Source organism: Calidris pugnax, unplaced genomic scaffold (genome assembly GCF_001431845.1).
Source record: "Calidris pugnax isolate Ruff unplaced genomic scaffold, ASM143184v1 scaffold166, whole genome shotgun sequence".
Taxonomy (NCBI): domain Eukaryota; kingdom Metazoa; phylum Chordata; class Aves; order Charadriiformes; family Scolopacidae; genus Calidris; species Calidris pugnax.
Genome location: NW_015090941.1, coordinates 1339954 through 1351747, shown reverse-complemented (window position 1 = coordinate 1351747; position 11794 = coordinate 1339954). Strand labels below are relative to the sequence as shown.

The 11794-nt window shown below is 50.3% G+C and overlaps 1 protein-coding gene across 3 annotated transcripts in view; it reads left to right on the top strand.

Moving 5' to 3' along the window:
• The window catches only part of PUM1 (pumilio RNA binding family member 1), a 106457-nt gene that overhangs the window by 85608 nt on the left and 9055 nt on the right, over positions 1-11794 (top strand). For 2 of the 3 annotated variants that reach the window (XM_014951848.1, XM_014951849.1), the window contains 6 exons: positions 1316-1583; positions 2711-2840; positions 4495-4629; positions 6951-7088; positions 9055-9180; positions 11029-11150. In XM_014951848.1, coding sequence (XP_014807334.1) covers positions 1316-1583; positions 2711-2840; positions 4495-4629; positions 6951-7088; positions 9055-9180; positions 11029-11150 — 919 coding nt within the window. Of the gene's footprint in view, positions 1-1315; positions 1584-2710; positions 2841-4494; positions 4766-6950; positions 7089-9054; positions 9181-11028; positions 11151-11794 lie in introns of those variants that run through there. The other variant, XM_014951847.1, reaches the window with a different exon arrangement.

Sequence of the window (11794 nt, the reverse complement as noted above, 5' to 3'; positions counted from 1 at the left end):
TCCCTGGAGGGATTTAAGAAACATGTAGACATGGCTCTTCAGGGCATGCTCTAGTGCCCGAGATTATTGGTTTGTGGTAGGGTGTTGTGTGTGGGGTTGTGGGTGTGGGGTTTAGTTGGTGGGTGGTGGTTTTGAGTGTGTTTCGTGGGTTTTTTGTCTTTTTTTGTGTGTTTTTTTTTTTTTTTAAATGTGGTTGGACTTGATGATCTCAGAGGTCCCTTCCAACCACTACGATTCTGTGATTCTGTGATATTTATAATTTTTTATTTATTGCTATTTACCTGCATTTAATAAGAATTTTTTTTATATCCAAAATTTTTATACTTGCTTCTTGCTGCCTGTTTCTTACCTAATTTTGTCTTGATTCTGTGTGCTCGCTTCCACTGCGTTTCCTTTAAATCAGTCCTTTGCAGGACAGCAGGAGAGGTGAAAAATGCTGAGGCTGGAGGACAAGGTCATTAGGAACACAGGGTTAGCGAGCAGTGGGATGGACAGATTGTCTGGTTTGGAGACAGAGTGAGGAACAGAAGTTGATAAAAGTCTCTTCTTTGCTGAAGTTTAAAGCTGTCCCCACCTGACTGGGGGAGACTTGGCTTGGACACAGCCCCATGGCAGTGACACCGGGGGCAGTTTGCCGAGCTTAATTTCAAATATTTCCTACCTGAACCGTGTCAGAAACCCTTCTGGGTGGAAAAGGGAGTAATTAGAGGTTGAACAGCACCCACTCTTCACCTGGGCCCTCGCTAAAAGAAGGACATTGAGGTGCTGGAGCGTGTCCAGAGGAGAGGCACCAAGCTGGGGAGGGGTCTGGAGAACAAGTCACACGAGGAGAGGCTGAGGGAACTGGGCATGTTGAGTTTGGAGAAGAGGAGGCTGAGGGGAGACCTCATTGCCCTCTACAGCTCCCTGAAAGGAGGGTGTAGAGAGGTGGGGGTTGGCCCCTTCTCCCATGGGAATAATGCCAGGAGCAGAGGGAATGGTCTGAAGTTGGGGCAGGGGAGGTTTAGATGAGATGTTGGGAAGAATGACTTTGCTGAGAGGGTGGTCAGGCCCTGGAACAGCCTGCCCAGGGAGGTGGTGGAGTCACCATCCATGGAGGTGTTTAAGAAACGTGTAGATGTGGCACTTCAGGGCATGCTCTAGTGCCCGAGATTGTTGGGTTGTGCCTGTCTATGGGTTGTGTTGTTTTGGGGGGTTTGTTTGGGTTTTTTTGTGTGTGTGGTTGGACTCACTGATCTCAAAGGTCCCTTCCAACCCCGCAGATCGTGTGTGACTCTGTGCAGAGGTGGTAACTGAACCCTTTGGTGACTTGCAGGGGGGCTGACGAACGGCAGTGGCCGTTACATCTCGGCGGCTCCGGGAGCGGAGGCCAAGTACCGCAGCGCCAGCAGCGCCTCCAGCCTCTTCAGCCCCAGCAGCACCCTCTTCCCCTCCTCCCGCCTGCGCTACGGCATGTCCGACGTGATGCCCTCGGGCCGCAGCCGGCTCCTGGAGGACTTCCGCAATAACCGCTACCCCAACCTGCAGCTGAGGGAGATCGCCGGGCACATCATGGAGTTCTCCCAAGACCAGCACGGATCCAGGTGGGGACCCTTGTGCTATGGGCTTTGGGGACTTGGAGCCTCCTTGGGTCAGCGTCCGTTGCTGTTTGCAGAGAGGCAGAACGGGGAGAAGGAGGTGGGAAAAGCCATGGTGTGACACTGATGGGAAGAGAGTGTGGCCAGGAGGTGGAGGGAGGTCATTCTCCCCCTCTGCTCTGCACTGGGGAGGCCACAACTGGAATCCTGCCTCCAGTTCTGGGCTCCCCAGTTCAAGAGGGACAAGAAGCTACTGGAAGGAGTCCAGGGTAGGGCAATGAAGATGATTCAAGGATTGGAGCATCTCCCTGCCAAGGAAAGACTGAGAGAGCTGGGGCTCTTGAGCCTGGAGAAGAGAAGGCTGAGGGGAGAGAGACCTTCTTCATGCTTCCAAGTACCTAAAGGGTGGGTTGAGGGAGGATGGAGCCGGACTCTTCTCAGTGGTTCCCAGTGACAGGACGAGGGGCAACGGGCACAAGCTGGACCATGGGAAGTTCCACTCCAATGTGAGGCAGAACTTGTTTGGGGTGAGGGTGGCAGAGCCCTGGCAGAGGCTGCCCAGGGAGGGTGTGGGGTCCCCTTCTCTGGAGATCTTCAAGCCCCACCTGGATGCTCCTGAGTGATGTGCTCTGGGCAGCCCTGCTTTGGCAGGGGGTTGGACTGGATGATCTCTAGAAGGTCCCTCCCAACTCTTGACAATTCTGTGATTCTCTTTAAAGATTGTCCTTCCAACTCTGACAATTCCATGATTCTCTTTAAAGATTGCTTGGGTACAAATGCTGGTAGGAGGAGCTTCTCCTCTAAAAAAGAACCTTGTTTGCTTCCTGATTTGCTCTCTGATCCCACTGGTGTATCTTGACTCATTTTAAAGAGCCCCCTGGATGCAAGACCTTGCTCTTTTATTCTGTTGAGATCAGCTTTCCGTAGAATGAGATTTTTGGGGTACCAGTAACGATGTGTGGCCGCGGACCTCCACGGCTGCGACCACCCATGGTTTCAGATTCCTGGATAGGGCAACTGTGTTGTAAAGACTTAGGGTTTGCAAGAACATGGTGTATGAGGCTTTGGAACAGCTTTGTATTACGCGTGGAGGGTGTATGTTCCAGTGGTGTCACACCAGCCCTGTTTTTCAGGTTTATTCAACTGAAGCTGGAGCGTGCGACCCCAGCAGAACGGCAGCTTGTCTTCAACGAGATCCTCCAGGCAGCTTATCAGTTGATGGTCGATGTGTTTGGAAATTATGTCATCCAGAAGTTCTTTGAAGTAAGTCTGCGTTCCCCTGCGAGCCTCACTGGGGTGTCTGCTCTCCCGGGGTCTTGGACAAGCTCTTAGAAACCCCGCTGTTTGGCTAAAATTGTGAATATCTGTCAGCAGTGATGTCCCCATGGTTTCAGATTCCTGGATAGGGCAACCATGTTGTGAAGACTTAGGGTTTGCAAGAACGTGGTGTATGAGGCTTTTGAACAGTGGAGGGTGTATGTGCCAGTGGTGTCACACCAGCCCTGTTTTTCAGGTTTATTCAACTGAAGCTGGAGCGTGCGACCCCAGCAGAACGGCAGCTTGTCTTCAACGAGATCCTCCAGGCAGCTTATCAGTTGATGGTCGATGTGTTTGGAAATTATGTCATCCAGAAGTTCTTTGAAGTAAGTCTGCGTTCCCCTGCGAGCCTCACTGGGGTGTCTGCTCTCCCGGGGTCTTGGACAAGCTCTTAGAAACCCCGCTGTTTGGCTAAAATTGTGAATATCTGTCAGCAGTGATGTCACCTGCCCAGAGAAGCTGTGGCTGCCCCATCCCTGGAGGGGTTCGAGGCCAGGTTGGAGGGGGCTTGGAGCAACCTGGTGTGGTGGGAGGTGTCCCTGCTCAGGGCAGGGGGTGGCACTGGATGGGACCAACCTTTCCAACCCAAACCATTCTGTGATTCTGTGGTCTCATCATTCCTGTTGGGGTGACTGAGGTGTGGGTCTCACCTGGAAAGTTGCTCTGAGATGCCAGAGGTGTAGGAGTAAACAGTGTGTGCAGGAGATGCAGCTCCAACAAGACTTCTCAGGGATTCTGCGCTGAGTTGTCAGTGCCTGTGTAGTGAGGAACAAAAGGGAAACTTCCCCAGTGAAGGAAGTGTTGTGTTTTCACACCAGGAGGTTGGGCAGACACCCTTCTCTCCTCGAAACTGCTCCGTTCCTGCTCCACCAGGCCTTGGTGGTTCTTCTATCCCATAATTTTCTAGCAGCCCTATCAAGGGTGAGTGAAGAGGGACACGTCACCACAGGGACACGTCACCCTGCTGGCTCAGGCACCTTTGGCTCTGGAGCTTTTCACAGGTCGGACACGTCTGACAGACACAGACCAGGCCTCTCGCTCGCGCCTCTTCCCCTCCCTGGAGGTGTGGGTGGTGGTTTCTCTCTTTTCAGTAGGCACGGCGTTTCTCCTTCACCCCTCCAGTGTGGGGGGGCCACCATCCCACGCGGGGTTTTGTGCTGGTAGTGACTGGTTTGGAAGTCAGGCATTGGAAGAGGCTGCCCAGGGAGGGGGTTGAGTCACCATCCCTGGCTGTGTTTAAGAACCATTTAGATGTGGTGTTGAGGGATATGGTGTAGGGGAGGACTTTAGAGTAGGGTGGATGGTTGGACTCGATGATCCCGAGGGTCTCTTCCAGCCTGGATGATTCTGTGATTTTCCTCTCCCCCAGTTTGGCAGCCTGGAGCAGAAGCTGGCCTTGGCAGAGCGGATCCGTGGGCACGTGCTGTCGCTGGCCCTGCAGATGTACGCCCCACCACAAACCAGTAATCTTGGGCACTAGAGCATGCCCTGAAGAACCATGTCTACACGTTTCTTAAATACCTCCAGGAGGGTCCCTTCCAGATCCCGAGGGTCTCTTCCAGCCTAGATAATTCTGTGGTTCTGGTTTCCTCTCCCCCAGTTTGGCAGCCTGGAGCAGAAGCTGGCCTTGGCAGAGCGGATCCGTGGGCACGTGCTGTCGCTGGCCCTGCAGATGTACGGCTGCCGGGTGATCCAGAAGGCCCTGGAGTTCATTCCCCCAGACCAGCAGGTAATTGTAAGTTTCAATTTTAACTTTCTTCTTGATGTTTGAACGTTTCCTTGCCCTTCGGTGGTGACTGCGACCTCCTGTCCCTCTTGTGGCTTCTGTTCTGTTCTTTTGGTTGGGTTTACGGTGTGTTTGTTCTGTTTTATGTGCACGATAAGTTTGTGACCCCCTTCTTGGGTCTCCTTGTCTGGTTTCCTCTCCCCCAGTTTGGCAGCCTGGAGCAGAAGCTGGCCTTGGCAGAGCGGATCCGTGGGCACGTGCTGTCGCTGGCCCTGCAGATGTACGGCTGCCGGGTGATCCAGAAGGCCCTGGAGTTCATTCCCCCAGACCAGCAGGTAATTGTAAGTTTCAATTTTAACTTTCTTCTTGATGTTTGAACGTTTCCTTGCCCTTCGGTGGTGACTGCGACCTCCTGTCCCTCTTGTGGCTTCTGTTCTTTTGGTTGGTTTTACGGCGTGTTTGTTCTGTTTGATGTGCCCGATAAGTTTGTGACCCCCTTCTTGGGTCTCCTTGTCACCTCCTTGTTCCCCTTAATTGTTAATGGTGTTAGTTCTCTGTTAATTCCCCAAAATCAGATTATGTGTGTAGCGGAAAATGAGAATGATGGTGAACACGAATTTTATATGACCAATTCTTAAGGACTTATGGTTGTCTAAATATATATACTGTAGCCAAATAGATAGGAGACTGCTACCGTTTCCAATGTTGTCAAGATTTTACTAGAGCAAGTTATTCCCCGATGTGGAATAATAGAAAAGATAAAGTCTAATAGGAGAACCCATTTCTCCTATGGGATGGAGCACCTCTCCTATGAAGACAGGCTGGGGGAGCTGGGATTGTTCAGCCTGAAGAGGAGAAGGCTCCGAGGAGACCTTGTAGCGGCCTTTCAGTACCTGAAGGGTGCCTATAGAAGAGGTAGGGAGGCACTCTTTGCCAGGAGACGTGGTGATGGGACAAGGGGAGGCGGTTTTAAATTGGAAAAAAAAAAGAGAGATTCAGATTAGATCTCAGAAATTTTTTACTATGAGGGTGGTGAGACACTGGAACAAGTTGCCCAGGGAAGTTGTGGCTGCCCCATCCCTAGAAGTGTTCAAGGCCAGGCTGGATGGGGCTTGGAGCAACCTGGTGTGGTGGGAGGTGTCCCTGCCCAGGGCAGGGGGTTGGAACTCGATGATCTTTGAGGTCCCTTCCAACCCAAACCATTCTATGATTCTATGATTCTAATTAGAAGATAATTTTAAATGCCTCGAAGGAAGTGGTGCCGGGCTTTTGCCTTGAATATTTGCTGAGATATCCCTGCCTTGATTTGGGGGTCAGTGTTGTGCTTCCCAGCAGAGCGAGGGGTGGGAGGAGTTCCTGGTGCTGTGGAGCCAGCCCTGGCACTGGAGAGATGTGGCTGGTGGCCAGAGTCCTGCTCAGAGCTCATTAATAAAGGAATTCCTCCAGGGTTTCTGAACACTGAATGAAATACGCTGGGCAAGCTCCTCATAAAGGTGTTGGGAGTCGTAATACAAGAGTCTCTGTGTAGGTTATATTAAATTAGAAAGAACTGAAACAGGCTTTAGGAATCCACGTTCCCTTTCGGTCCAGCCCTGGCTAAGCTGGTGGTGTGCTCCTCAGCAGGGCGGTGGGTGGTAGCCCAGACTCTGCCACCTCTGCCCTGAGATACACTAATTATTTTCTTCCAGAAGGGCATTTTAGAGTGTGCTGTGCTCCTAAAATGCCTGGCTTTGTGTCAGTTGCAAGACGGATCTTGTCCAATTTTATAGTGTTATTAAATTCCTCAAAACTGTCATTCTCTGTTTTCCAAACTACATCTTTTAGTTTGCATGTGTGTTAATTTATTTCTATCTAAACCTTATTTTCTTGGCTTCCTTAATGATCGTACAATATTACCTTGCCTGTGTGAAATACTAGTAAGTTCTTAATCCTGGTGCTGACCCCATTTTAGTGACATACGGAGCTGGTACACAAAAAGTTGGTGAAATTTGGCCTTTTTAGATTTCTCTTTCAGGGGAGCAGAGGAGGGGGATGCGCAGGGAAGTTGGGTATCAGTGAAATGCCTTAAATTTGGACACTTCTAAGGGGGCACTGATGTGTAATGAAATGGGTGCTTCCTCTTCAGTTTGTTACAGTATTTTTCGTGGTGGTTTCTGCAGCACCACAGGCTTCACCCCAGCGCTCAGCTCCTGGAAAAACTTCCAGTTTGAGACACATCAGCGCATCCTCCGGCCCTTTTTGTGGTTTTACCGCATTTAGCAGAAAAAACTTGGCATTTCTCAGCCGTGAATCCTGGTGGTGCTTTCTGTTTGTCTGTCTCTCCCCCATAGAACGAGATGGTACGGGAGCTGGACGGCCACGTCCTCAAGTGTGTGAAAGACCAGAACGGTAACCACGTGGTGCAGAAGTGTATCGAGTGTGTGCAGCCTCAGTCCCTGCAGTTCATCATCGACGCGTTTAAGGGACAGGTGAGTCCTTAACCACGACACTGGCTGTCGTTCTTTGTATTCTTATATGTTGCTTTGAACTTTTGCTGTAACTTGGTCAGGTATTTTTTGATTTTAAATTTTAGTAAGCATCAATTGAAAGGTTTCCGCAGCCCGTTAGCTTTGAAACTCTTTGGTCATGTCTCCAGTTCCGTTTCTGTGCGGGTATAGCACGGTACAGCATCACTGCAAAAAGCTGTTTTCCTGGAACATCAATTATTTTGTTGCCTGCTGGAGGGAAAAGCAAGTCTCTCATTAACCCACCTTCATCAGAAAGGTGCTGAGCCGAGTTCTGTGATGGGTATAGTCAGTTTTCAGGATGATCCTCTTTAGTCTGGAGAAGAGAAGGCTGAGGGGAGACCTTCTCAATGCCTACAAGTATCTCAAGGGAGGGTTGAAGGAGGAGGGAGCCAGACTCTTTTCAGTGGTTCCCAGTGACAGGACGAGGGGCAACGGGCACAAGTTGGAACAGAAGAGGTTCCACTCAAATATGAGGAGAAACTTCTTCACAGTGAGGGTGGCAGAGCCCTGGGACAGGCTGCCCAGGGAGGGTGTGGAGTCCCCTTCCTTGGAGATTTTCAAGACCCGCCTGGATGCTCCTGAGTAACATGCTCTGACAAGCTCTGGGCAATCCTGCTTCAGCAGGGGGGTTGGACTAGATGATCTCTATGGTCCCTTCCAACTCTAAAATTCAGTGAAATTCAGTGAAATCCTCTCTGAGGACTGCTGTCTCCCAAGGGTCTCGGACCAGGGGAAAACTGCAAGTTTCATCCAGAAAAGAGCAGTTACTTGCGCTTCATTCTCCCGTTATTTCCTTAATATCCTCTCCTGACTTGCTGTGCTGGGGGTGAGTTGTGCAGCTGGCTTTATTCTTCCTGTAGCCAGCTTGTCTGCCAGTATGGGCACCAGTTTGGGCGATTCCAGCTTCAACTTCATTGCCTTTGGAGGGGGACCTTAAAATGCTGAGGCTTTTGCTGGGGGGCTGTGAGGACAGCCCGGGGTCGTTACAGCAGGAACCAGGAGCTTTATGGGTTTGGCTGTTCCTGGATCAGGTGTGAGAGTGGATCCAAACAAGCAGGATTCCAGCTGGACACCCTCCCAGCAGGTTTACTGGTCAGAGTTCAGCTTTGGACCTGCCACTGGGGAGCTCGATGGGGCAGGAACACCTCTGGGAACTTGGCTGATGGCACTGGTGGTTCTTTGACCAGTCATCCCAGTTTCATCTGAACTTTCATATGAAAGGATTAAACTTATCACCTCAAGACGATTCTTCTGCAGTTAATTGCACTTCAAGTCCCGTTTTCCTGCACAGTTTACTCACGAGTTATTAAAAATTTGTAGACTGTGAATTTAACTTCAGTGCTTGGATTTGCTGCTTCTGTTCATTTTAAGCAACCACATAGGACTTTGTGCTTTGGACAGAAAACTCTGTGGCAATAATGAAACGTGTCATGTTCTTACCAACAGATGTGGTAATCCATTAGAAATGAGAGAGAAGGTTCTTTGTTGTCACTTCTCCCGAGTGCAGTTAAGGCTTTGAAACACAGGCAAATAGTTGAGGAAAATTCTCTGCTGAGCATTAACTTGGTTCATAGCATTTCTAAAATACGGAGCTGGCAAACAGTATTTACTCAGCTGGATTTATTCTCCTGAAACAGTGTTTTTAAATGCTGTCTAATAATGGTTGGCTGTCCCAGTGGGTTTTTTATTAATCAAGAGGCTTTACCAGTTGTTTTCCCACTTTGTGCCCGGGGAAGCTGATGTGCCTGCCACCCCCCAGTTAGTCCTGTGGCACTGGGGAGCACGTTTCCAGTGTCAGTAGGTGCTGCCTGGAGCTGCCGTGCTGGGAGAAACCCCCAGGTGTTGGTTTAAATTCTGAAAGGTTTGTAGTTTGACAGAGACTAATGGGGCCATGGCTGCCTGTGCTTGCCCTGTCTCTGGAGCGCAGGTTTTCGCCTTGTCCACACATCCCTACGGCTGCCGCGTCATCCAGAGGATCCTGGAGCACTGTCTTCCCGAGCAGACCCTGCCCATCCTGGAGGAACTTCACCAACACACCGAGCAGCTCGTTCAGGTGGGTGCTGCAAGGTGGTTCCCCATAACTGCTTGGTGTTGGGAGAGCTCCTGACCCCCCCGGGGGGACTCAGCCCTCGTGGGGTGTCTGAGCACAGGGACTGTCCTGAGGAGGGACAGGGAAGATGCTGGCAGGCAAGAAATGCACCTTCACTACTGCTTTTTGACTATATGCAAATACCCAGCAGGTATCAAAGTTGTAGTTACTTTCCTTTTTGGAAAGGGTTTGAAGTATTGAGGGGGTGGGTCTCCTAATTCTTCGCTGCAGAAGTTACAAGATCTTAAGGGAGTTGATGCAAAGAGTTGGTAACTTCTAGGAAAAGAAAATGTGAAGTAATAGAATGAGAGGGAACGGCTTCAAGCTCCAACAGGGGAGGTTTAGATTGAACATTAGGAAGGAATTTTTCACCGAAAGAGTGGTCGGGCATTGGAACAGGCTGCCCAGGGAGGGGGTGGAGTCCCCATCCCTGGCTGTGTTTAAGGGATATTTAGATGGAGTGCTGAGGGACATGGTGTAGGGGAGGACTTTGTAGAGTAGGGGAGATGGTTGGACTCGATGATCCCAAGGGTCTCTTCCAACCTAGACCATTCTATGATTCTATGTAATTGGGGTTCTTAAAATGTGCTGGTTTTATGCACACCCCCTTCCTGGCTGCCTTTCCTCTTCCTTGTGCTCTTCCTGAGGATGGGTTTTTCTGGGTTTCTGGTGTTGGGGCACAATAAATGCACCAGCAAATGAGCCCTGTCCCATGTGCTCATGTATTTAGCCCATGGAAAGTGGGAAGGGATTGTGCCTGGGGGTGAGGCATCGGGTTGTGTCTCTGGTGTCAGGAACAGGGAGGATCTGTGTTTGTGGTCTGATGTACACACATTCAGAAAGTGAACATGCATGAGGACAGTCTCCCATGGCCAGAACCACAGCACAGCCCTCCAGGACGTGTGATCTCTGTGTTTCAACCTAGAGAAAGCAAAAAAAAAACCTTGAAATAAGCAGAGTATTGACTTCAGGTTCAAGGAAATGGCGTTGAGGTTTGTAATTGGTACAAAAGCGTAGCATTTTACCCCCTGGTAAAACTCAGAAATGCACTTCTTTGTAGAAGTAGGAAGAATTTCCAGCGAAGGGCAACAAAGATGATTCAAGGATTGGAGCATCTCCCTTATGAGGAGAGACTGAGAGAGCTGGGACTCTTTAGTCTGGAGAAGAGAAGGCTGAGGGGAGACCTTATCAATGCCTACAAGTATCTCAAGGGAGGGTTGAAGGAGGAGGGAGCCAGACTCTTTTCAGGGGTTCCCAGTGAGAGGACGAGGGGCAACGGGCACAAGTTGGAACAGAAGAGGTTCCACTCAAATATGAGGAGAAACTTCTTCACGGTGAGGGTGACAGAGCCCTGGGACAGGCTGCCCAGGGAGGGGGTGGAGTCCCCTTCCTTGGAGATTTTCAAGCCCCACCTGGATGCTCCTGAGTAACATGCTCTGACAAGCTCTAGGCAATCCTGCTTCAGCAGGGGAGTTGGACTAGATGATCTCTATGGTCCCTTCCAACTCTAAAATTCAGTGAAATTCACTGACATCCTCTCAGAGGACTGCTGTCTCCCAAGGGTCTCAGACCAGGGGAAAATGGCAAGCTTCATCCAGAAAAGAGCAGTTACTTGTGCTTCATTCTCCCGTTATTTCCTTAATAAAATTCAGTGAAATTCAGTAAATTCAGTGAATTTGCCTGGTTTATACAATAGCTGTTTGAATCAGCGTTTAGTTCAAGTTTGTAAATCTTAATGCACACGGGGAGCTGGTTTGGTATGAGGGGTTCCCCTCCCCCTTTTCTCACACACTCCTGCTGTCCCTCACACAGGACCAGTACGGGAACTACGTTATCCAGCACGTCCTGGAGCACGGCCGGCCCGAGGATAAGAGCAAGATCGTAGCAGAAATCAGAGGCAACGTGCTCGTGTTGAGTCAACATAAATTTGCCAGGTATGAATGTGTTCCTTGAAGTCTCCGTGCCACGTGCGGGAGGCGCAGAGGAGGTCGGGGTGGGGTGGAGGGAAGGAGGTGAAGATAACTCTTGGCTGAACGACAGAATGCTATTTATAACTCCTTATAACCCGGGGTGAGCGACTGGCAAGGGAAGTTTTACAGATGTGGAAGAGCAGCTCTAATCCTAGTGCTGGAATTTGACCGATAATTTGTGTGTGTGTTGTGTTTTTTGGTTTGTTCCGATTTTTTTTTTTTTTTTAAGTGGTCACTGCCCAACTGCCCTTTGGATAATAACATCCCGTAAGGGCACTCCATGGCCTCTGGGGTGCTGTGTGGGGCCACGGGGGAATTTGGGAACTGGATGTAGGAACAATTCTTTCTCATCCCACTGTATCAGGACCAGCGTGGGGAGTAGGGCCCGAGAGGTGATTGTCCCCCTGTACTGGGCACTGGTGAGGCCTCACCTTGAGTGCTGTGTCCAGTTTTGGGCCCCCTACCATAAAAAAGACATTGAGGTGCTGGAGCGGGTCCAGAGAAGGGCAACAAAGCTGGTGAGGGGTCTGGAGAATAAGTCTCATGAGGAGAGGCTGAGGGACCTGGGGGTGTTCAGCCTGGAGAAGAGGAGGCTGAGGGGAGACCTT